Raw genomic sequence first — 25,536 nt, forward strand, 5'->3', positions numbered from 1 at the left:
GGGTATAAGTGAAGGAGATGCAATCCTCTAGCCGACTGGATTAACTGCCTTTACCGATGGCTGCCCCCATCCTGTTCATATCAAAAGAAACAAAAGGCTGGGTGGACAGTTTATGGGCTTTAATCCACTCCAGATAGAAGGCTAGGCTCTCTTGAAGACCAAAGTGTATAGTGCACTTCACCAGATTGGGCATGAGGTTTTGAGAAAAATATTGGCAAAACAACTGACTGGTTAAGGTGGAACTATAGGATGCATGCAAAGAACTGCTCTGTTATGATGAATCCTTGTGTAAGGTGAATCAGCTACTAGGGCCTGGAGCTCACTGACCCTGCAGGCTGAAGTGACTGCCACCAAAAAGAAAACTTTCCAGGTCAGATACTTTATATGGCCAGTGTCAAGTGGCTCAAAAGAAGCTTTCATGTTGGGTGTGTACAAATTGAGATCCCATTACACTGTGGAAGGATTGTCATGGGTTTTTAGTATCATAAACACGAAGTGAACAACTAGAGGCTGTACAGAGATGGGCTCACATAGTGATGGAAGGCCCCTGTTACACTGATATGAACCCTTACAGAGTTGGTCTTTAGGGCAGACTCAGAAAGGTACAGATGTTATTCAAGTAGTTTCTGTGTAGAACAGGAAAAAGGGTCTAGGGTTTTGCCCTCATACCAGATGGCAAACCTCCTCCACTTAGAATTATATAATCTCTTAGTGGAATTCAAGTACCAGCGACATAATGCAATATAGATTAGGATACAGGGAGTCCACATAATAAACTGAGAATATCATCTGCATACAAGAAACTGTGCAGACCCTGTTCCTGGCTTAAGGTTGCTAACAGTGTTGTACAGTAAGTAATATAATTATTTACTGTACTTAAGTAAAAGGGGTTTTTGTCACTTTCTTATTTGTAAATAAGTACAGGCCTGGTTGTAATGGAGGACTTGGATCTCTTTTGAAAGGCATTGTTTGAGGAACAAAGGTTCATTGTTTTCAGTAATTTGATTCTGCTCAGGGCCCAGAGGCAGTCTGTGTCCCTGCTGTATGTCTGGGTCTGGCAGGTTTTTGAGCACTGGTGAACTGAGCACACAGTTTCCCCAGTGAACAGATATGCCGGCTATCTTAGAGATTTTGAAGGGAGGCCTGGAGCGTGGCTTGGCTCTAAGCTCCCCTAAAGGTGCCTCATTCATGTTTCTGGGCTAAGGTCCATGAGACTTCCCTGGCAGCACAAACAGATATTTTGTGTCTCTGCACAGAGTTAAACTCGCTCATCCTCTGCTGTGGTCCATCATGCTACAGTGGGACCTTAAATCTGGTCTTCAATGTCCTGATGGGGCAACAGTTCAAACCTTAGAAAATAGTCACATCGAATAATGTCACCCTAAAGGCAGTCTTTCTGAAAGCCATCGGTTCAGTTACACGGGTTTCCAAGTTGCAGGCTCTGTCTTGTAAGGACTTTTTCAGTAGATTAAGTCTCTATCCATGCTGTAGCATCAATTTTGCTAAAAGTGGTATCTCCCTTTCATGTAAATCAGGTGGTTTATGTCCCAGCCTTTTCAGATCAGGGAGCTCAGTCTTTGCTGAAGCTCCATAAGTTCCAGATATCCGCAGGGTTCTGTTACATTGTCTGGAGATCATGTCCGCAAGGTTCTGTTACATTGTCTGGAGGTTACCAACTCCGTTCAGATGTCAGACCAGCTTTTTGTTGTGTTTCAGGGGCTGTGCAAGGGACAGGCAGATTCTAAATCTTATATAGCTGGCTAGATTAAGGCTTCAATTGAGTCAGTTTACATCCATCAGAAAGTTATCTACCGAAACCGATCTAGGACCAAAATTGGCTGCTTGGTTTTGACCAGAATCAAAGCCAAAAGTGAAACTGGCCCCACCCCTCCTGACCAAGAAGCGTCCCTCTTCCAAACCCACCCGTCAGCAGCAATTCCCCTCATGAACCCAGTCCTCCAGTAACAGCCCCCGTGGGCAGGAACAATTGGGGATTATTCCTGCCCCCACAGGCTAAAAACAACATGGTAGGCCCAGGAGGGGGCTGCTGCCGGGGGGGGGGGGGGGGGGGGGGGGGCAGGTCCAAGAGGGTAGCTCTTTTTGGTCGGGGGGGGGGGGGGGGGGAAGGGAGATATTAAGGACTGCACATAGTTTCGTTTCCAGCCAAAAATGCATTGTCATTTTGAGCTACTACTACTTATCATTTCTATAGCGCTACTAGACATACGCAGCGCTGTACACTTGAACATGAAGGGACAGTCCCTGCTCAACAGAGCTTACAATCTAATTAGGACAGACAAACAGGACAAACAAGAGATAAGGGAATATTAAAGTGAGGATGATAAAATAAGGGTTCTGAACAAGTGAATAAGGGTTAGGAGTTAAAAGCAGCATCAAAAAGGTGGGCTTTTAGCTTAGATTTGAAAATGGCCAGAGATGGAGCTTGACGTACCGGCTCAGGAAGTCTATTCCAGGCATATGGTGCAGCAAGATAAAAGGAATGGAGTCTGGAGTTAGCAGTGGAGGAGAAGGGTGCAGATAAGAGAGATTTACCCAGTGAACAGAGTTCCTGGGGAGGAATGTAGGGAGAGATGAGAGTGGAGAGGTACTGAGGAGCTGCAGAGTGAATGAACTTATAGGTCAAATAAGAGGAGTTTGAACTGTATGCAGAAACGGATAGGAAGCCAGTGAAGTGACTTGAGGAGAGGGCTAATATGAGCATAATAACACTGGCGGAATATTAGTCGTGCAGCTGTAACCAAAATAAGGTTGAACATGGATTTCAGGTCGGTTTTGGCACCAAAACTGAAATTCGGTCAGCCTTTAATTTGGGGATTTGCCTACTTTGGATCCTGGGTTTTTGTATGTTATTAGTCAAGTAATTTACTTGATGTAAACTGCACTGAACCCTGGAAAAGGAGATTTTAGCGGTATACAAGACCTACTTTGAATTGAATGTTAGCATAATACTAATGATACACTTAATAAGCATGCATTAGAACATTCAACTAACAGATATGATGCTAAATATTTTCTACAATAAGGCTTACCATATAGCTAAGGGACCAAGAGCAGAAGTTTGATGGGAACAAGATGCATGGTACAGAATCAGTTGGGATAATTTGATGGTTAACTAGCTTGTACGCTGTTTAAAATTCTAGTAGGAGAATGTCCAAGTTATATGATTTTGCATATGGAATTCTGCTCTAATAAGAGGTTGAGAAGAACTAACAATTCTTTTCCTTTTGCATTTCTTTCCCCTAAAGGAATAAAATGATTTAGTGTGTATGCACAATTATTGGCCTACCAAGCCCATAGAATTTGGAAGGATTTGGGTTTAAGTCCAGATTATTTGTATAATTATATGCTATTCAGAAAACAGGTAAAGATGACTCTTTAAAAAATGCCTATGTTAATTATTGTTTTAATGTTTATATGAGTTTATTGTAAATGTTATAGTGGCTGTAATTCCCAAGGGACTGTCTCACTTACTTAATTTTCAATTTTGAACATTTGTAAACCGCTTAGAACTTGTTTTGGTACAAGCAATACAGAAAGTCAAATAAAGTAAAGAAACAATCTCTTCTCAAAAGATTCCAATGCCTGAGCTTCCTACAAGGGGGCACCAAGGAGTGAGTATGGGAACACTCAGCTTTTCTGAGAGTGGATTCAACCACTATGGAATGGTGAGGAAGCTGCTTTTGGAGTCTATACATAGAGTCAAGAGATTTTTTTTTTTTTTTTTTGGGGGGGGGGGGGGGGGGGGGGGGGGGGGGGGGGGGGGGGAGGAGTGTCTTCCAAATTCTATTCTTTCAGGATTCTGTGAATGGGCATCCTCAAGGGGAGGGGGAGCAAGGAAGTACAGGATATCCAATGTTTTTGCCACACATCCTCCTGTAATCGAAATGGGGCAACCTGAACCTCCTGTATAACATCAATGAAAGAGTTCCTCTGGCGAGTATTTGCCTGTCTCATATGGTGGGAAGGGATATGATGAGAGAACAGTGGACATCTCCTCCAAGATTGGCTCCTCATTAGAATCCCAGGAGCACTCTGACTCAGACTCATAGAAGAAGTCAGCTAGGAAAGGTTGAGTTTCTTACTGTCTCTTACCACAGACAAAATAGTCAGGCCACCTATGGTGTTAATACACCAATAATTCCCAGTGCTTTGGCGAAGCTTCTTCCTTCAATGAAACTGGAAATGAACACCAGTACAGTCAACCTCCAGGCCTTAGTGTCGCGATACCTATTTCAGGCTGGGCAAGCAACTCAAGAATTGGTTATATTGCCCGAAGCTGTAGCATTGTGTTCAGTGAAGAAGCACGCCATCTGCACCTTGAAATTCTACATGAGCTGCTCCTCGAAGTCTACGCCATTGATAAAGGCCTGGGCATCACTGTAGGAGTGGCCACATCCTCCCGAGTCACTTAAGGAGTATCAGAACAGGGAACTTTGGTCCAAGCGGGTCACCCTCTCCGATGGCTCAAAGGATGCCTCATGTTGAGGCATTTCAAGGACAATGTTGACTTCAGTACCACACCTCAATGGGGAGCAAGGTTGAGACACCTCAGACTCTGGTCGATGTCCTGTATTGCACTCCCTCAGCATCAATGAAGATGAGGCTAAATTCTTCTTCAGGTAGGAATCAGATGATGACCACTTCTGGTGGGTTCTACCATTGCTTGATATCAAAAGTGACCAAGACATTCTCAATGTTAACTCATCCCTGACATGCCCCAAAATTTGACACAGCTCCTGGACCCATGGAGACCAATGTTTTCAATGCCAATGTTGATGGACCAGTCTTATCAGCGAAAAGCATTTTTCTCTTATCTACTATGAATCCCTCCAACATCTGTGAACAAAGAATACAAGAGGGATCATGGGTGGGACCCAGGTACTGCAGGAATCATGAATACATATCCATAACAGATATGGTCCTGTTGCACCAGAACAAGTCACAGTAACATAGTAGATGACAACAAAAAAAGACGCACAAGATCATAAAGAAAATCTGCTACGTAAATCAAACTTGATTCCATCCGTGGGACAGAGGCTGATCAGGAGGCGGCAGACTCCAAGTCCTGCTCTGCCGCACCCAGCTAAGGCAGGCCCATGCTATGTAAGAAGTACAATTAGAGGCCTCCAGGGCAAGAGCAGACACCTCAAATGGGTGCTTTAGTGAAGACTCCAGCTTCTTATCCTGGACATCTTTAAATGCCACCCACCTTCCACCAGGAGGGTGGTCTTCTGGTAACAGCAGCCACCGCAGCATCCACCTTAGGCAGCAGGATACAACTGCAACATTGCCTTCGCCACCTTCAAGCCCAAATCGGGGGTGGCCCATTGAGCTGTAATAAGCTCTTATATAGCCTCATGCACCAGAAAAGCCTTAGACGGCTTTCTCGTGCTCGCCATTTTTAGGTTCACTCCAGCGGTTGCCTGAGCCTCGGTATCCGAAATATTAAGAGCCTCTAACGCCATAGTAATTAAAGAAGAGAGTTCTTCCCTGGGGAAAATTCTCACAGCAGTAGGGTCATCTGACTCCTCCTGAAGAAGCTCCATACTGACCAGACAGTAAGAAAAACTTTGAAGGGCCACTCATCACCACCATGGACTGTCTGCTGACACGGGTCTCTGTCAATTTAGGAATCCCCCAGGCTGGAACTGACTGCCCAGCCCAGGCAAGGCTACAGCCCAATTAAGGCAAAACCAGAGAAGGGGCGGTGGAGGAAGGGGAATGTAGGATGGGATAGAGACCAGGTACCACCAGGTATGCCCCCAAAGTTGGCAATGCACAGCCACACACCCTCTGACTCAATTGAGCTAGACCACTAGAACAGGAACTCCCCAAACAGAGAAGACTCCAGGAGATATACTGACTGACTAGGAAGCTGGCTATCCTATGTCACTGACTTCAGTATAGTAATATCTATCTCCATCTGCTGGTAGATGGGCACAACCCGCCAGTTTTTTTATTCATCTGCTGCAGAGGCTAAGGAAGAGATAAAATTTAAAATCTGGCAAAAACCTAAAGGAAATATAAGGTAGACATGGAAGACCATGCAACAGCAAAAGGACAACGATTTTTTGTAAAAATAAATTTTGAAACACTGAAGCAACTAAAACAAAAACCCAAAAAGCTCAAAATAGGTCTGATCAGCTCTGCAGAAAAAATTAGACTGAGAACACTCCATATGACTGTAGCAGGAGGGAATAAATAAGCCTGCACAGTGAGATGGCCCAAACATTTCTAGAAAAAGTTGATGGAGTACCATTTCCTGGACTGGACTCCATTGGCGACATCACCCATGAGTGAGAATTCAGTTCTGCTTGTCCTTGGAAAACAAATATTGCATATCACCTGTGATCTTTGAAGGCTGATGCATGCAATAAATAAATAAATAAACAAACAAACCCCAAACCAATTCCTTCCAGGGTACAGAAAACAATGCATCCATACCATCAACTACATTATTTTTAGAACCAGCATAATAATCTAATAAATATAAAATTAATGAAGTTGCCTGGTGAAAAATAGAGCATATATTCATCTTCAAAAGCCAATAAAATAACATCGATACTAAGTCATATGTAAAAGAAGAAAACTCTCAGGTTCAGCTACCCCGGCATGGAAACTCTAGCCTCTGATAGCTACTCAACCAATGGCCATATTGTGTGCTGTCCTCCACAAGGAGGAAGGTAATACAAGGATACAGTATTTATGAGTGACTCATTCTTTCCTGTTTTCTATTTTCAAGCATAGAGATGAATCGGAACGGTAACATTTCAGTGTATATTTGCATTGAATCTAGGTTTACAACACTACAACAAGTCTTGTTAAAGAACTGAAGGTTCCTGACAGAAAAAATCTACACAAACAAAAAGATCTTTAAAGTCAGAACTTAGTATAAACTATTTAAATACATTCACAAAGTTAACTGAAAACCCATTGTGATTCTAATGAAATCAAAGAACCACACAGTTGAAAGGTATTTTTACAGCCTCCTGCATATTACCAACTACTAAAAGCAGTCAGTATAAACCTATATATACTACATTATTTTATCACTTGATATATAAATGGAAATATCTTCAATTGTCTAGAATGCACTAACATATATCAAAAACTAGTAAACTAGTAAATGCACTCTTGCTATACACTCTGTGAAAAATTGCACAATACTGATATATATCATCTATTTTGTATTATAAACTAGCCTCAATAGCCCAGGGAACCATTACTTAGGACTCCACTGAATTGGCCTGTATCATGGGCTCCTCCTCCTTTCCGAAAAAACATCCACAAGTAACAAAAAACTCCCTACTAGAGGAAGAAAAAGATCTTGTGAATAAAAAACGGATGGAGGGGTGTTTTAATGACTTAATTCAAATATCAATATGACTATAAGTGCATTATATCACAGAGAGTATTAAATGGAAGTAAAGAAAAAGTGTATAAAGTCACTTCACAATCCTCTTAAAGTTGTATACTGAAGCGATATTCAGAAATAGAGAACCATCATTCATTAGTTCATTGCTTGGTTGGAATCTATTTTCAATATTGAAATAAACCACTTATCTTGAAGCCTGGGGATGTTGTCACTTGTATCCACCAGAAACAATCCACCAAAAGCAGTTGAAAACGGTTCCCAACTCTAGTTCTTATTCTTCAGTCACCTATAGTTCCGGTTGTGAAGCAAAATATTTTAACGTGGGAGCTGCTAGAGCGGTAAATCTGCTCAGCCGTAATGTGAGAAAATTAAGAAGACATTACGGCTGAGCAGATTTACCGCTCTAGCAGCTCCCACGTTAAAATATTTTGCTTCACAACCGGAACTATAGGTGACTGAAGAATAAGAACTAGAGTTGGGAACCGTTTTCAACTGCTTTTGGTGGATTGTTTCTGGTGGATACAAGTGACAACATCCCCAGGCTTCAAGATAAGTGGTTTATTTCAATATTGAAAATAGATTCCAACCAAGCAATGAACTAATGAATGATGGTTCTCTATTTCTGAATATCGCTTCAGTATACAACTTTAAGAGGATTGTGAAGTGACTTTATACACTTTTTCTTTACTTCCATTTAATACTCTCTGTGATATAATGCACTTATAGTCATATTGATATTTGAATTAAGTCATTAAAACACCCCTCCATCCGTTTTTTATTCACAAGATCTTTTTCTTCCTCTAGTAGGGAGTTTTTTGTTACTTGTGGATGTTTTTTCGGAAAGGAGGAGGAGCCCATGATACAGGCCAATTCAGTGGAGTCCTAAGTAATGGTTCCCTGGGCTATTGAGGCTAGTTTATAATACAAAATAGATGATATATATCAGTATTGTGCAATTTTTCACAGAGTGTATAGCAAGAGTGCATTTACTAGTTTACTAGTTTTTGATATATCACTTGATATATGAAAAAAAAGGCCACATTTTATGGAACAGCTTTCAATATCTTCCTTTTACAATTAGTTTTACAACCTTTGTTATGAGATGCAACTTTCTTCTCGTTTGTTTTTTTTCTCTTTCCTTTTTCAGTTTGTTTCCTCCCTTTCTTCTGCTTTCTATTTCTTTTAATTCTTTTCCTCCCTGCACAGCTCATCCATGTCTTCCTGTCTTGCGTGAATCCATCCAATCAGAGCAAGGATTTTCAACCCATTCCTTAGGGAACACCCAGCCAGTCAGGTTTTCAAGATATTCACAATGAATATACATGTGATAGATCTGATAACAGTGGAGGCAGTGATGCAAATTTATCTCATGAATATTCATTATGGGTTCCTGAAAACCTGACTGGTTGGATGCATCCCATGGAATGTGTTGTGAACCACTGACTTACAGTCTTCAGTACAAGAGAACGACAGCCATGATGAACCTTTTTGTTGAAATTGTGGTCAAGCAACTTGTTAAATGAAAAAGCAAAGAGAGTTATTGGTATTTTTATAGAAGAACCAGGTGTATATAGTACTTTAGGGACACACGTGAACAGGCCCTGCTCCTTTGAGCTTACAAAAGTTCAATAGTTTTATTTCATTTTAAAGTGTATTATTTAATTTTGAAGGGTTTTTTTTTTTAGAACAAGAATATTTAACACATGTTGGTGTTTTCATATTTCACTGATCTCTTTCTACCTTTACAATTGGATACTTAAAAGATCAGCACATACTTACAGATTAGAAAAGCGGGTAGGTAACACGTAAGGATGAGCATAAACCTAACCTAAACTGAGAATAGGCTTCTTGAAAATATTTGCTCCTTCTAAAATAACTATGTTTTTCAGAATTATATGCCAACCAAAATACAATTTAACATGTAGCAAATGAAAGAAATGCAGGTTGTGTTGATCTACTACGTGAAATTTCAAATTCTGACCTTAAAATAGAAATGTGGAAGGCATTTCACAAAAAAACTGCTTAAAACAAATGTCTGAAATTGTGATGAAAAAAGTGCAAAAAGTGGTTTGGATTCACTTTTTGTTTTCTAGCTGCCAGCTGGTGCAGTATGTCAAAAGAAACTGCACTTCTATTTTTAGCCATAAATGTTATTTTTCTCCTGAAATATATCAAGAAATAACATGAAAGAAAAGGCAGCATTAATTAATCTGTGACCTTGGACCTGGAAATAATAATGAATGCTGCTTTCATAGTCTGATCTATAATATACAGGAAACAGTGCCAAAAAACTAAATATAGATGACTATATTTAGAAACAAAAGAAGACTTCAGAAAGAAAATACAGAGAGAATAACTCAAGAAATGGCAATGTATTCCCTCACTAAGGTATCTTTTCATAAATGACCTGAAATTGTATTGTAACAGTGGAGAAGTTAAACTTATATGTTTGCATCTTTAAAAAAAAAAATCATCACATTACTTCCACCTTGATTCTTCTAACCAAATAATCCACAGTGACGTGATGCCCCAAAGACGGCAAAATCAAATAAGTAATAGTAGACTGCTTCAGAAAGCTATAGAATACCCTGGAAAGAAAGATCAGTTGTAATATAGTTGGCTAAACACCTTCTCAAAGGTCTACAGTATTATCACCTGTTGAATTCAAAATTCAGAAGAGAGTTTAAGCCTATTATTGTCATTTAGATTTTGTCTACTAGTGATTTGTAATAAACTGTAGTAGAAAGAGTAGCTAGTGATAAGAGCACCAGGTTGAAAACCAAGGAAACAAGGGTTCACATCCTGCTCTTTGTGACCTTGAGTAAGTCACTTAATGCTTCTGCTGCTTCAGACACCAACATAAATAGTAAGCCCTCTGGCGATAAGGAAAAGTCTCCCATAACTGAATTTTTAACTTGTCTCGAGTTACAATAAAAAGCTTTGAGCTAAATAAAAATAAATATATTAGTAAAAACATACACATAGGGGCTCATTTTCAAAGAACTTAGACTTACATAGGTTAGTATGGAACTTTGTAAGTCTAAGTGCCTTGAAAATACACCTCATTGTGTTCTAAAACACAGATGTTAAATTATTTTCGTTTCTTGTTCAGTTATTAGATATAAATTATTGTAGATCTTACCTTTTTCTGGTACCAGACTATAGCATCTGTTACTTTGGACGCCATTTAATCCAGTGCAATCATAAATAAGTCATTTTAGGCTGTTAAGAGAGAGAGAAAGAGAGAACTTTACTTCCATTCTCCAACACAGGGATCATCATCTATTTATAACACTCCAGCGACCTGTACACCAAGCAGGATGGGGCTGTTTTACATTACATACTACCTTATTATTTTAGGAGGCGGTTTTCTTACGTCAGCATGAATATGATCACACTATAAAAGAATCTGCCTTTTCCAAAAGCTCCACCTTTCACCTATTAGCAAACTCAAAGTACATGTCTAACATACAAAAGATGTGTCATGCAAGAAGCTGGCATTGCTAAAATGTGCTCTGTAGAGATCTGGTGCCACTGAATCTAAGGGCTGCAGAGTGCCAGTGCGCCAACACAGAAGCCCATGCTGCAGTGGCTGTGCCAAGCCAGGAACCCATGTGTGTACAGGCTGTGCCAAGACAGAAGCCCGTGCTGCAGAAGCTGTGACACGCAGGGAGCTGATGCTGCAGAGGCTGTGCCATGCAGCTGCGCCATTCCAGGAGCTGGCGCTGTAGATACTGTGCCAAGCAGGGAGCCAAAGCTACAGACACTGTTACTCCAGAAGCTGAAGCTGGAGAATACAAGGAGCATGCACTGCTGAAACTGAGCCAAGAAGGCAACTAGCATAGCAATACGATGAAGGTGAAGCTCTTGGGGCTGAGCCATGCCTGCAGTTGGCACAGGTAGAGCAGAGCCCTGCAGACCGGACTGCAAAGATGACCAGGGTGGCCTACCCCAAAGAATGAGATGCAACATCTCACATCCCAATGCTCTGTTGCATACATTTAGTTCTCATAAAAGGCAATCTGCCCACAGTACAACTTAGCCAAGTGCATGTTATATATTTTCAACTTAAATATTTCAAGCACTTACCGATACTAAAATCGCATACACATAAATGAAACATTCAACAGTATCTAAAGATCCCTCAAGAGGTAGTGTCTCATAATTTAAATCTGATCACACACAATCATATCAACGCACATGAAATCCTGGAAATTTTTCTAAAACCCTGTCTGGTGTTATGACAAACTAAAATTATCGAAAAATTATGTTTCTTACCTGATGATTTTCTTTCCTTTAGTCGCAGAATATGAATCCAGGTACTTATGGGTTGTGTCCATCTACCAGCAGGTGGAGATAGAGAGTGCTGAACTGCATTGCCTTATGGGACGGAATGCTCCCTGGCCAATCAGTATTTCTCAAAACAAGGCATTAGGAAACAGCATTATAACATTTCTCCTCCCTCCACAGGGAAAATCCAGAACTGTAAACAGGTAAAGTTAAGTCCAACACACCACCTAAAAATTAAACAAAACAGCGCTATGGAGACAAGGAATAGAAGACACCAAGCACTATTGCCAGAAAAATAGGGTGGAGCCCTGGATTCATCTGCTGCGACTAAAGGAAAGAAAATTATCAGGTAAGAAACAATTTTTCATTCCTTAGCGTCAGCAGCAGATGAATCCAGGTACTTGTGGGATGTAGCAAAGCAGTTCTTAAATAGGGCGGGAATTTGAAGAACCCACAGAAAGCCCTGATCCTACCAAAGATGTAGTCACTCACGCGGAGACCCTGAACTGAAAGGGACTGGAGAAGGAATGCTTGGAGGACATGCAGATGCTCACCCTCTGTACGCCCAAGAGAAAAGACGAGTGTAAGCCCAGGAAGGTATGATGCCACAGTTAGAAGACCCCCTGGAAGACAGCCAGGTGTGAAATACCCATTAGGAAAACGCAGATGCCATAGCCTTCCTGATCTAGCGAGGAACATGGCTAGAAGTAGATTTCCCAGCTAGAGAAACAGACCTATGAAAGGCAAAGGAAACTTCCAAAAAAGAAAACATCCCACCAGTTGGAAAAAAAGGGAACAAGGGAAGAAAATCAGAAATCCCTTGAGGACTAAGGAAGGGACTGAGCACACCGTCCTCCTTCAATAGAAATCCAGCATACAGTGGTGGAAATAAGTATTTGATCCCTTGCTGATTTTGTAAGTTTGCCCACTGACAAAGACATGAGCAGCCCATAATTGAAGGGTAGGTTATTGGTAACAGTGAGAGATAGCACATCACAAATTAAATCCGGAAAATCACATTGTGGAAAGTATATGAATTTATTTGCATTCTGCAGAGGGAAATAAGTATTTGATCCCCCACCAACCAGTAAGAGATCTGGCCCCTACAGACCAGGTAGATGCTCCAAATCAACTCGTTACCTGCATGACAGACAGCTGTCGGCAATGGTCACCTGTATGAAAGACACCTGTCCACAGACTCAGTGAATCAGTCAGACTCTAACCTCTACAAAATGGCCAAGAGCAAGGAGCTGTCTAAGGATGTCAGGGACAAGATCATACACCTGCACAAGGCTGGAATGGGCTACAAAACCATCAGTAAGACGCTGGGCGAGAAGGAGACAACTGTTGGTGCCATAGTAAGAAAATGGAAGAAGTACAAAATGACTGTCAATCGACAAAGATCTGGGGCTCCACGCAAAATCTCACCTCGTGGGGTATCCTTGATCATGAGGAAGGTTAGAAATCAGCCTACAACTACAAGGGGGGAACTTGTCAATGATCTCAAGGCAGCTGGGACCACTGTCACCACGAAAACCATTGGTAACACATTACGACATAACGGATTGCAATCCTGCAGTGCCCGCAAGGTCCCCCTGCTCCGGAAGGCACATGTGACGGCCCGTCTGAAGTTTGCCAGTGAACACCTGGATGATGCCGAGAGTGATTGGGAGAAGGTGCTGTGGTCAGATGAGACAAAAATTGAGCTCTTTGGCATGAACTCAACTCGCCGTGTTTGGAGGAAGAGAAATGCTGCCTATGACCCAAAGAACACCGTCCCCACTGTCAAGCATGGAGGTGGAAATGTTATGTTTTGGGGGTGTTTCTCTGCTAAGGGCACAGGACTACTTCACCGCATCAATGGGAGAATGGATGGGGCCATGTACCGTACAATTCTGAGTGACAACCTCCTTCCCTCCGCCAGGGCCTTAAAAATGGGTCGTGGCTGGGTCTTCCAGCACGACAATGACCCAAAACATACAGCCAAGGCAACAAAGGAGTGGCTCAGGAAGAAGCACATTAGGGTCATGGAGTGGCCTAGCCAGTCACCAGACCTTAATCCCATTGAAAACTTATGGAGGGAGCTGAAGCTGCGAGTTGCCAAGCGACAGCCCAGAACTCTTAATGATTTAGAGATGATCTGCAAAGAGGAGTGGACCAAAATTCCTCCTGACATGTGTGCAAACCTCATCATCAACTACAGAAGACGTCTGACCGCTGTGCTTGCCAACAAGGGTTTTGCCACCAAGTATTAGGTCTTGTTTGCCAGAGGGATTAAATACTTATTTCCCTCTGCAGAATGCAAATAAATTCATATACTTTCCACAATGTGATTTTCCGGATTTAATTTGTGATGTGCTATCTCTCACTGTTACCAATAACCTACCCTTCAATTATGGGCTGCTCATGTCTTTGTCAGTGGGCAAACTTACAAAATCAGCAAGGGATCAAATACTTATTTCCACCACTGTATATCTAGACCTGATGAGAGCAGAAAATCCAAAAATTTGGTGGGAACCAGGAGCCCTGAACAACAAAGTCATCCTGAACTGAAAGCTTACTTAACTTGTCCCTAGAACAAACATACAGCAGAACTATTGCGAAGTTCTCCTCAAACACCCACGTGCCCCAAAATGGGAGGCCAATCAGCCGCTGTAGAAGCTGCAGCTACTGAGCAGAGAAGTAAATAAATCAATGGATGGAAAGATATCCAAAGACATACAAGGGATCGAAATCCCTGAGACCCCAAATGAGGCATTCCCGTTTACATGAGCTGCGCAGCACAGTCTTCAAAAAGCAAGGACAACTAAATTGTCAGCAGAAGGCTGCGCAGATCCAGTAGAAGTGGCAGAGGATGACTCGCAGTCCTAAAAGAGATAGCTTTCAATAGCTGAACAGGAAGCACCGCAGCGGCCTGATGTGACACAGGTTCAAGGAAGAATTGCTAATAGAGGTTGTTGGGTCCACAACCCAAAAATACCCCCAGAGTCTAGGTGAAGAGCGAGGAAGTAGTACCTGAGGTGGGACAAAGGCTGGAGCAGGAGAGCAACCGAAGCCTATTGCCAAAAAGCTCCCCAAGAGCTTGGTAGAAACAACCAAATCTTGGAGAAATGGAAGCCCAATCGAAAGGACTAAAGAAGATGAGATACTCAAGGTGACACTTGCAGACTCCACAGTGGAGAAATAACCACCGAAGGGATCTGAGAAAACTGGTACCTGGAAAACCCCCCAAACACAGGCCCAAGCACGCAGACCTGGAAATCCCTCCCAGACTTCAGGACCTGGGAGGGAAAGGAGCACCCGACCTGGGTGCAACTCCTGAGCAGAAGCACAATAGGAATAAGTCTGCCAGAAGGCTATACCGCCTATCACTCAACAATATACCCAGAAAGTGGGGGAACAACTGATTGATGGTGAAAGGGAATATCAATCCTAAAGCACTGAAGAAGATCAGATTTTTTTTTTTTTTTTTAACAGGCATATTCCCATACCAGCAGAGACTGAGACCAGCCAATCGCAAGGCCTGGAAGAACTTGCAAACTGCTCTTGCGAAGGAAGGCTACTATCATGACCGAGACTGAACAACAAAAAGAATGGCCTCGTCGACATGGAAAGCCAGAGCGACCTGGCCACAACTGAAAACAGTCCCCAAGGAAAACAACCACAGAATCTACTGTGGGAACGGGAAATAGCAACAGGAAAGCATGGCCCATGAGAGCCATAGAAAGTAAGAAACCCTCCTGCTAGATCAACCATTCCAGACTGCAATGGTCCCCAAAAATAAATGCAGACTCTTGACAACTCCATGGGTAGGAGGAAGAAAAACGTTTCTATGGAACTACACAGCGAATACAAAACCAGACACTGCCCCCAAAGACCATGGAGAATTTCAACTGTGCCAAAACAAATAAGCAGCCGTCGGGCGGCCTGAACCTCCTAAAACCTGGACTGTAGGTCACAGGGAGACCCAAATAGCAAATCCACGCCGGAATAGGAAAGAACTCCAACTTTTAACTCTGCTGCAGCATGACCTAGGCCCATTGGACTGAGGTCATAAATGGGCTACTGCACAAGGAACCTGGAAATGATCTGCTAATCAGAAACCCGAGACCCCTCATCAAGAGGCATAGAACGCTTTTGGCAGCTCTGGAGATGGAAGCCAAAGCCTACCTGACTGCAAAAACAGTGGTTCACCCTTGTGGAAGCAGAAACCGTGAAAGGGGAGTGCCTGGTCAGTTGCACTGGACTCCACAACAGGCCTGATGATCCAGAAAAACAACAGGAACTTGAAGACGTGCACTCCTTCACCACTCCAGAGGCCTTAAAACAATCTCTTGATACCCACTTCAAACCAAAGCTTTCCCCGCAGAGGGAGCTTGCTAAAAGAGACCTAGGCAATGGAAAGCTGAAGTGGGTACCAAGCCAGAGAGATCTGCTGGACGAGAGCACCAGGAAGTGGCCGGAGCAGCGGAGTACTAGAGCTGGCTGGTATGACTGCACATTGGAGAAAACTAGTGTGGGTGAAGGCTACAGCTAGATGGTGCAACAAAAACTGGCTGCTGGCATCACAGTGCACTACTGATGGCAAGCTGCAGAGGAACATGAACCAGCAAGTCGTGGACCTCACTAAGCAGCTCACCACTCCCAAAATGGGAAAAGGGGCACAGTGACCATAGAATCATACAGAATCACGGCATAGCCCCATTAGAGGCTCCCACAGAAACAGAAAAGGTAGAAACAAGAACGGAAAAGGACATAGCTAGAGCCGGTGTAGAGGTCCACAGCACAAAGCTGCCAGGCACATGCAATCAGGCAAAACCTTAGCCCAGTAGTGAAGTGGCTGATATGCAAGGCATGCAAAAACCTGATGGCCCAGGCCACTCAGAAAGGAAAGGGAAGGAAACATGCCCAGGATAGATGGGAACTCGCAACCGCAGGTAAAGGCCAGCCACCTGTTTGAACCACCATGCTCCAGCTGCAATCACAGTGGTGTACCTAGTTTGAACAGGCTCAGAGTGCCTCCTGGGACTGGCCCAAATCCACGTGGGACTGCCAGAGGAAACAAACCCAGCGTACTGCGCTAAGCATAGGCAACTCCTCTATGCAAAAGCACCGTTCTGCCAGGGTATGCATGTCCTGACAACGAGAAGGAAACAGGGACCCGGTGCCCCAGTGCTGAGAATCCCCGGAAAATCGTGGACCTCTGGAGCCTCAAAAACATCTGCATGACCCATACTAAAAAACCCTGAGTTGCCTCAGAGAAGGGGCAGAAGAAAGGCACCCAGGTAATTCCAAGGAAGAAATACCATGCTTTGCAGCGACAGAAGTCAGCGGCCCTAAAAAAGAGAAAGCCGTCCCCCAGGTTCCTTGCAGCTGTATAGAAGGCAGCACCAAAAACGGCCCAGAGCTCCTGCAGCTGAGCTCGACCTCCCCAGTCCCTTCAGTGAACCACGAGGTGAACACCATAACAGAAAAGTAGTGTCTCGACGTGTGGGTTTTTTTTTTAAAGGTGAAACAGAGGTCCGTCATCTAAACCTAGGGGAAAACCCCCTTGCCAATGAACCCCTTCCGGGAAAGGACCCAGAGCTGCATGGTGACCAAGAGAGAGGTGGGAAAAATAGGCCCACACAGTAGCAAAATGAATGCCGAAGCACTGCTAGCTCCAAGAGACGCTCGTCCTACACATGGGAAAAACACCAGAAAGGCCTATACCGACATTACCGTGGGAAATCTCTGGAAACTTGCATCCCCACTGGGAAAATAACTATCACTGCACCTCCTGTGAAAAGAACGTGAGACGCAACACAAAGGTAAGAAATTAAAAACAAAAAAACTCACCCCAGGGCACTGACAATGGCACTGTTTGTGTCCCAGTGTAGCGGCCCTCATACCTGTTGGTAGATGGACACAACTCACAAGTACCTGGATTCATCTGTTGCTGACGCTAAGGAAATTAAAGTTTTGAGGTCACCTAAGTAAGGCCAAAACACAATCCCTCCACTGCAAAACAATATACAGAAACTTGTACATAAAACAACACTCCATTCCATAATAGGAATCAAAGAGCAACACCTGGATAAAGGGTAAAGGATCATGGATTTGATATACCATCTTTCTGTGGTACAATCAAAGCAGTTTACATTTATTATATGCAGGTACTTATGTGTGAAAAGGCAGCACTGTAAACATTACACCAGGGCCTAAATCACCAATACACCCCCTAGTGGGGAACCCCCTCCCCCCCACACACACACACACAAAATGAACATGACTGCAGCAAGATCTCTACACAGACACTATATGCTAGCAGAATACTGTACCTTAGTCACACACATAAAACACAGATAGACCCTCAACAAATATGAAACAAGGGACCTGATCAGTAATAGAAATATGAAGGCAAAAAACTTGAATTCAAAACCTCAAGAAGTCAGACTCTGCACATATAGCAAAGCGAGACACAGCAAACAGAGAAACAGAAACTGAAATGCGAAATATCAGAGATGTGCGCGTCCAAAAGCTGACATATTGCAATTAATAAATTAAGAATAAAATACTTTATATCTTTGTTGTCTGAGTATTTTATTTTTCTATTCACTTTGGTCCCCGTGTCTCTTTTCTGCTTTTCTCTATTTTTCTGGTCTTTGCAGGGTCTCCTGTCCATTTGACATTTCTTCTCTCTCCATGTCCACCATCCATCTTTACTCTGTGTCTATATCCCCATCATCTCTCTACATTCAGCATCTGCCCTCTCAGTGGTCCTATCTTTCCACCATAATCAGCATCTCTCCTCTGTGTCCCTATCTTGCCTTGTCCTGCATTTCTCTCTTTATGTCCCTCCCTCTCTGATCAGTATTGCCCCTGTGTGTCCCTGTCCCTTCCATGCCCAGCATTTCTTTCCTTCCTCCCACATCCCCCAACCTGGGCCAGTATCTTTCCCTCTCTCCCCCCTCACAGTCCAGTATCTCTTCCCTCCTAGGTCGTGTCTCTCCTACTGTCTTACATCCAGCATCTCTCCCTCCCCCAATCTGATTTCTCTTGCTCTCTCTCTCTAGTACCCCGTCCCCATCCATCCACTGGACCAGTATATATCCCCGTTCCTGTTTCTCACACCTCTTCCAGTCTGTTCCCCCCACCCCCATTCCTGCAGAGTAGCACCTCTCCCTCCCTCCATCCAGTAGATCCAGTGTCTCTACCATTCCCTCTACCACCACCCCCTGCAGTTCTAGTATCTCTCCCTATAGTCTGACAGCCCTTCAAATGTGCCTTGATTGCCACTAGTAGCAGCACCACAGCAATCAAAATAGGCTGCCCAGGGCCTTAGTCTTCCCTGTGATGCATCCCACCTTCTCTGGTGCAACTTCCTGTTTCTACATGGGCAGGACTAGTCACAGAGAATGCCAAGGCCCCGAGGCAGCACATTTTAACTACTGCGATACCGCTACTGATAGTGATTAAGGCAAGTTTGAAGGCTCATCAGTCCACAGGGACAGGCAGAGAAAGATGCTGGTATCTGGAGTGGTTCTGATGCCAACAGCTTGGGACAGTGCCCAGAGTGAGTCAGAGGGGACACCAATCGATGCATAGAGGAAGGTTCTGAGGTTGCTTAAGTTGCTGGTTGCTGTGGTGGGCTCTAGTACCTATTGTTTTATGTGTGCTGCAAGCTGTTGCTGGTTTTTTTAACTTGTGGAGGACATTCCTCAAGCCTTTTATATGGGGTGCCTATGCTTGCAAGTACAACATAGTTGTTCACCTAACAGGTGTTCTCCAAGAACAGCAAGATATCATCCCCGCAGGTGGGCAGATCTTTTCTCTGGAAAATTCTAGAGAGGTATTCATGTATACCCTGGAGGAAAGGAGAAACAGGGGTGATATGATACAGACGTTCAAATATTTGAAAGGTATTCATCCGCAAACGAACCTTTTCCGGAGACGGGAAGATGGTAGAACGAGAGGACATGAAATGAGATTGAAGGGGGGCAGGCTCAAAAAAAATGTCAGGAAGTATTTTTTTACGGAGAGAGTGGTGGATGCTTGGAATGCCCTCCCGCGGGAGGTGGTGGAGAGGAAAACGGTAATGGAATTCAAACATGCGTGGGATAAACATTAAGGAATCCTGTTCAGAAGAAATGGATCCTCAGGAGCTTAGCCGAGATTGGGTGGCAGAGCCGGTGGTGGGAGGCGGGGATAGTGCTGGGCAGACTTGTACAGTCTGTGCCCTGAAAATGACAGTTACAAATCAAGGTAAGACATACACAAAAAATAGCACATATGAGTTTGTCTTGTTGGGCAGACTGGATGGACCGTGCAGGTCTTTTTCTGCCGTCATCTACTATGTTACTATATGTTACTCTTACTGAACATGCAGTTTGACCTCTGGATGCCCATTCAATTCTTGAATACTACTACTACTACTACTTGACATTTCTATAGCACGCTACTAGGGTTACGCAGCGCTGTACAATTTAATAAACGAGGGCAGTCCCTGCTCAAAGGAGCTTACAATCTAAAGGACGAAATGAAAAGTTGGGGTAGTCTAGGTTTCTTGAATAGTGGTTAGGTGCCAAAGACGACATTGAAGAGATGGGCTTTGTGCATGGATTTGAAGATGGGCAGGGAAGGAGCCTGGCGTGTGGGCTCAGGGAGTTTATTCCAAGCATGGGGTGAGGCGAGGCAGAAAGGGCGGAGCCTGGAGTTGGCGGTGGTGGAGAAGGGTACTGATAGGAGGGATTTGTCTTGAGAGCAGAGGTTACAGGTAGGAAAGTAAGGGGAGATGAGGGTAGAGAGGTAAGGGGGGCTGCAGAACGAGTGCATTTGTAGGTTAGGAGGAGAAGCTTGAACTGTATGCGGTACCTGATCGGAAGCCAGTGAAGTGATTTGAGGAGAGGGATGATGTGAGTATATCGGTCCAGGCGGAAGATAAGATGTGCAGCAGAGTTCTGAACGGACTGAAGAGGGGATAGGTGGCAAAGTGGGAGGCCAGTGAGAAGTAGGTTGTAGTAGTCAAGGCGAGAGGTAATGAGTGGATGAGAGATTGGGTGGTGTGCTCAGAGAGGAAAGGGCGAATTTTGCTAATGTTGTAGAGGAAGAAGCGACAGGTCTTGGATATCTGCTGGATATGCGCAGAGAAGGAGAGGGAGGAGTCGAAGATGACTCCAAGGTTGCGGGTGTTGTCAACTGAGATAGAGAGTGGAGGGAGAGGAGAAGTGGGTTTAGATGGGAAGACAATAAGCTCGGTCTTGGCCATGTTCAGCTTCAGGTGGCGGTTGGACATCCAGGCAGCAATGTCGGACAAGCAGGCCAATACTTTGGCCTGGGTTTCCACAGTGATGTCAGGTGTGAAGAGGTAAAGCTGGGTGTCATCAGCATAAAGATGGTACTGGAAACCATGAGATGAGATCAGCGAGCCCAGGGAAGAGGTGTAGATTGAAAAAAGAAGGGGTCCAAGGACAGATCCTTGAGGAACTCCAACAGAGAGCGGGATAGGGGTGGAGGAAGAGCCATGAGAATGTACTCTGAAGGTGCGGTGGGAGAGATAAGAGGAGAACCAGGAGAGGACAGAGCCCTGGAACCCAAAAGAGGACAGTGTGGCAAGAAGTAAATTGTGATTAACAGTATCAAAAGCGGCAGATAAGTCAAGGAGGATGAGGATGTAGTGACCTTTGGATTTGGCAAGGAACAGGTCATTGCAGACTTTAGATAGTGCCGTTTCTGTTGAGTGTAGGGGGCGAAAGCCGGATTGAAGCGGATTGAGGATGGCATGAAAGGAGAGAAAATCAAGGCAACGGCTGTGAACGGCGCGTTCAAGTATCTTGGAGAAGAAGGGTAGGAGGGAAATGGGGCGATAGTTGGAGGGACAGGTAGGGTCAAGTGATGGTTTTTTGAGCAGAGGTGTGACTACAGCATGCATGAAGGTGTCAGGGACAGTTGCAGTAGAGAGAGAGAGGTTGAGGATATGACAGATGGGGGGGGGGGGGGGTTGACAGGAAACATGTTACAGGAAATCCATTGTGATTTTCCAAAGAATCTCTGGCTATGGCTTAACTATGGGTCAAAAAAGGGGGGGGGGGGAAGAAACTAACATGTCAGCAAGCTTGGGAGTGCCCCACTTTTGTATATGTGTGCACATGCAAACAAACTTGCATTTTTTTTAAAGGGCAGGCTGAACTGAGCGTGATCCATACGGAAAGGAAAAATTAGTTCTTAACTGCTAATTTTATTTCCTTTAGTCCCAACAGATCAATCCAGAGACTTGTGTGTTATGCTTATCTACCAGCAGGTCAAGTTAGAGAGCATGACAGAGCTCTACCATATAGTGTCCTTCCATTTGGTCCCACAGATCAATCCAAAGACTTCCAGGAGCAGGATGTAAAAATGCAGACACGATAATTCCTGCAGAAAGCAACAAGGCACCAAAAGCAGCATATCCCATAGTGAAAACATCCACGCAACAATGCCTTGAAAAGTGTAAGAATACAACCAAGTCGCAGACCTGCAGATCTCCTCAATGGAAATTGACTGCAACTTGGCAAAAGTAGCAGCTTGAACCTTTGTAAAATGAGCCCTAGAGGAGTACTACCAAATAAAACATACACCAAGGAAATGGAATTCTTGGAGATCCTTGCCAAGACCTTCAGGAGTGGGTCCCCTTCATCTAGCTTTGGGACAGAGACAGAAGACAGCTGCAATGCCTCCCTGATGGCATCAATGAAGCTAAGGAACAGCTCCCCAAATGGGTTGCAAACCTAAGTTTGGGATCATGACCTTTGTGGGCTCTCCATAGGTGAACCATTATTCTGCACCTCCCGGGGGGGGGGGGGGGGGGGTCATAGAATTTTATTTTGCTGCAATCATAGGATCACAGCCACAAAAAGATTGGCAAAGCACTGGGCTAAGGAGCTCTTCCTTCCTAAATGACCAGAAATGCGCCAATTTCTCCTCCACATCTAACGTGGAGTCTTTCATTCAGAAGGACCTAACTAGGCTCCCTGAGACACCATCAGGGAGCCCACATAGCTCAAATCCACTCTGAATCACTTTACCCAATTCACATTAAATGTGATATTCTTACTGCTGAGAGCATATCTCTCTCACCTCCCTTGCATCAGCCAGATTTTCCAAAACTTTGTGAGCTGCCTGCTCTTCAGCTGGCTGGGACTGGGCCCCACCAGCCTGTTCATCTCTACTGTTCATCTGCCACAGTAGCTCTCGGATATTCAGCCAGCAGAGCTCAGCTCCCCACCAACACACCTGAGCTGCCATAAGTTTTCTTCTGTTTCGTGTGTGTAGCAGGAGTAAGGATCCCTGTGAAGATGACTTTTCTACCACAGGCCTACAACCCAACTGCTTCCTGTTCTAGGGTTCTCCTCCTCCTCTCTATCTTTTTATGTGTGAACCCATCTGTAAGGAAGGACAGACCTACCTACCTTCCATAATAGACATTATTACTCTAGTGAAATGCACCTGATATGTTATGTAAACAGCCTTTATTAATGCTTTTATAATAAGCATGGATTTCCACTCAAGTTTCTTTGACCTTTGTCAAAGGACTCACAAACAGGAACTGTTTAAGCCCATGCTTATCTTATTTATGTCATCACTTAATGGTTTGAAAGCCTATCATATTAGACAGGAGTATTTCCTGAACAAGTTATAATTAAGCATTATATAAGAAGGTGCTCATTATATCATTATTTATAAAATCACCGGATTTGGTTACAGTTCTATGAAGTAGACTTATGTTTATGTAAATGGTATGGTAAAAGGGACCAGGTTAGTTCTGACACTTTTTAAAATCATGACTATAACAATCTTTACTATTGCTTATGTGCTTTTTAATGAGCCTATTATATTTTTTGAAAGTCCATAGTAAAGCTGATTTTTATCAGCACAGACTCCTAGATTTTGTTAAATTCCAAAGACATAGAAACATGAAGGCAGATAAGGGCCAAATGGCCCATCCAGTCTGCTCATCGTCAATAACCACTAACTCCTCCTTTCCCTAAGAGATTCCACATACCTGTCCCATGCTTTCTTAAATTCAGACAATCCTTGTCTCTATGACCTCCACCAGGAGGCTATTCCACGCATCACTACCCTTTCCGTGAAAGAATATTTTCTTAGATTACTCCTGAACCTATTACCTCTTAACTTCATCCTATGCACGCTCATTCCTGAGTTCTCCATTTGAAAAAGGCTCACCTCCTGCCACAAAACTATTTAAACAACCCTATCATATCCCCTCTCTCCAGCCTTTCTTCCAGAGTATACATGTTGAGGTCTATAAGCCTGTCCCTCCCTATGAGGCATATTTTCAAAGCACTTAGCCTTCCAAAGTTCCACAGAAACCTATGGAACTTTGGAAGGCTAAGTGCTTTGAAAATATGCCTCTATATGTTTTATGACACAGAACACTGACCAATTTTGTAGCCGTCCTCTGGACCATCTTGTTTATATCTTTTTTTTTGGTATGGTCTCCAGAAATGCACACAGTATTCTAAATGGGACCATTTGCAATCTTTAAAATCTGTCGGCCTTCCCCCAGTTTCTAGTTTAAAAGCTGCTCTATCTCTTTTTAAATGTTGATGCCAGCAGCCTTGTTCCACCCTGGTTAAGATGGAGACCATCTTTCCGGAATAGGCTCCCCTTTCCCCAGAATGTTGCCAAGTTCCTAACAAATCTAAAACCCTCCTCCCTGCACTATTGCCTCATCCACTCATTGGGACTCCAGAGCTCTGCCCGTCTCTTGGGTCCTGCACACAAAATGCAAAGCACTTCTGAAAATACTACCCTGGAGGTTCTGAATTTCAGTTTTCTACCTAAGAGCCTAAATTTGGCTTCAAGAACCTCCCTCCCACATTTTACTATGTCACTGGTACCCATATATACCAAGACAGCAGGCTCCTCCCCAGCACTGTCTAAAATCTTTTCTAAGTGGTGCACAAGGTCCACCACCTTCGCACCAGGAAGGCAAGTGACCAAGCAATCCTCATGTCCACCAGCCATCCTGCTATCTACATGTCTAATGATCAACCCTCCAATTTCAAAGGCTGTCCTAACCTTTCCCTGTCCTAACCTTTCAGAAGCACCTGAAGACACATCCTCGATGCAAGAGGATACTGCATCCCCTGGAGGGTAGGTCCTGGCTACAGGATCACTTCCTGTCTCTCCACAGTGATCTCTCCCTTCAGGAGACCTTTCTCCTCCATGGCAGCACAGAGGTTGCCTGACTGGAGGTGGGACTTCTCTACTATGTCCCTGTAGGCCTCCTCTACAAACCTCTCTATCTACCTCAGCTCCTCAAGGTCTGCTATTCTAGGCTCCAGAGATCAGACCCATTCCTCGAGTGCTAGGAGCTCTTTGCATTGAGTACACAAACACATTTTCAACAACCGGGAGATAAATCAAACATGCAACACTCAATGCAAAAGACTGGACAGCCCCCATATCGCTGCTGGACTGTTGCCTGCATCTTATTATTGGTGATTTCTTAATTAAGTTGCTAATGGAGTGGGAATGTGTAAACTAAAGTCCCCTAAGATTGCTAGTTATATGCTAGGCTATGCTAATATTTAGTTTGTATTATTATTATTATTATTTGTTATTAGTAGGTCCCCTTCTATGGATCTAAGTAGACTGTATTTCTAAAGAGCTAATTACTGGCTGATAGAGATGCCAAAAGTTAAATCTGTAGCCTCCTAATTGGTTCAAGCGTCTATAAATCAGAGATCAGATCTGGAGTGGGTGGGAGTGAATTAATGTCTAAACTGAGGCTTCCTGTGCCTATTAGCTGTGCTTTATACTGATATTATAGTAACTGTAAAATAGCACCCTTAAATGCCTTTGGAACT

General features: G+C 43.7%; 1 protein-coding gene across 4 annotated transcripts in view; it reads right to left on the minus strand.

Annotated features, from left to right (window-relative positions):
* Positions 1 to 25,536, minus strand: part of PHTF2 (putative homeodomain transcription factor 2) — a 225,666-nt gene that overhangs the window by 175,450 nt on the left and 24,680 nt on the right. For all 4 annotated transcript variants that reach the window (XM_030215752.1, XM_030215753.1, XM_030215755.1 and 1 more), the window contains exon 2: positions 10,539 to 10,618. In XM_030215752.1, coding sequence (XP_030071612.1) covers positions 10,539 to 10,583 — 45 coding nt within the window. In that variant the 5' untranslated portion in view covers positions 10,584 to 10,618. The remainder of the gene's footprint in view (positions 1 to 10,538; positions 10,619 to 25,536) is intronic.

Source organism: Microcaecilia unicolor, chromosome 10, assembly GCF_901765095.1.
Source record: "Microcaecilia unicolor chromosome 10, aMicUni1.1, whole genome shotgun sequence".
Lineage (NCBI taxonomy): Eukaryota > Metazoa > Chordata > Amphibia > Gymnophiona > Siphonopidae > Microcaecilia > Microcaecilia unicolor.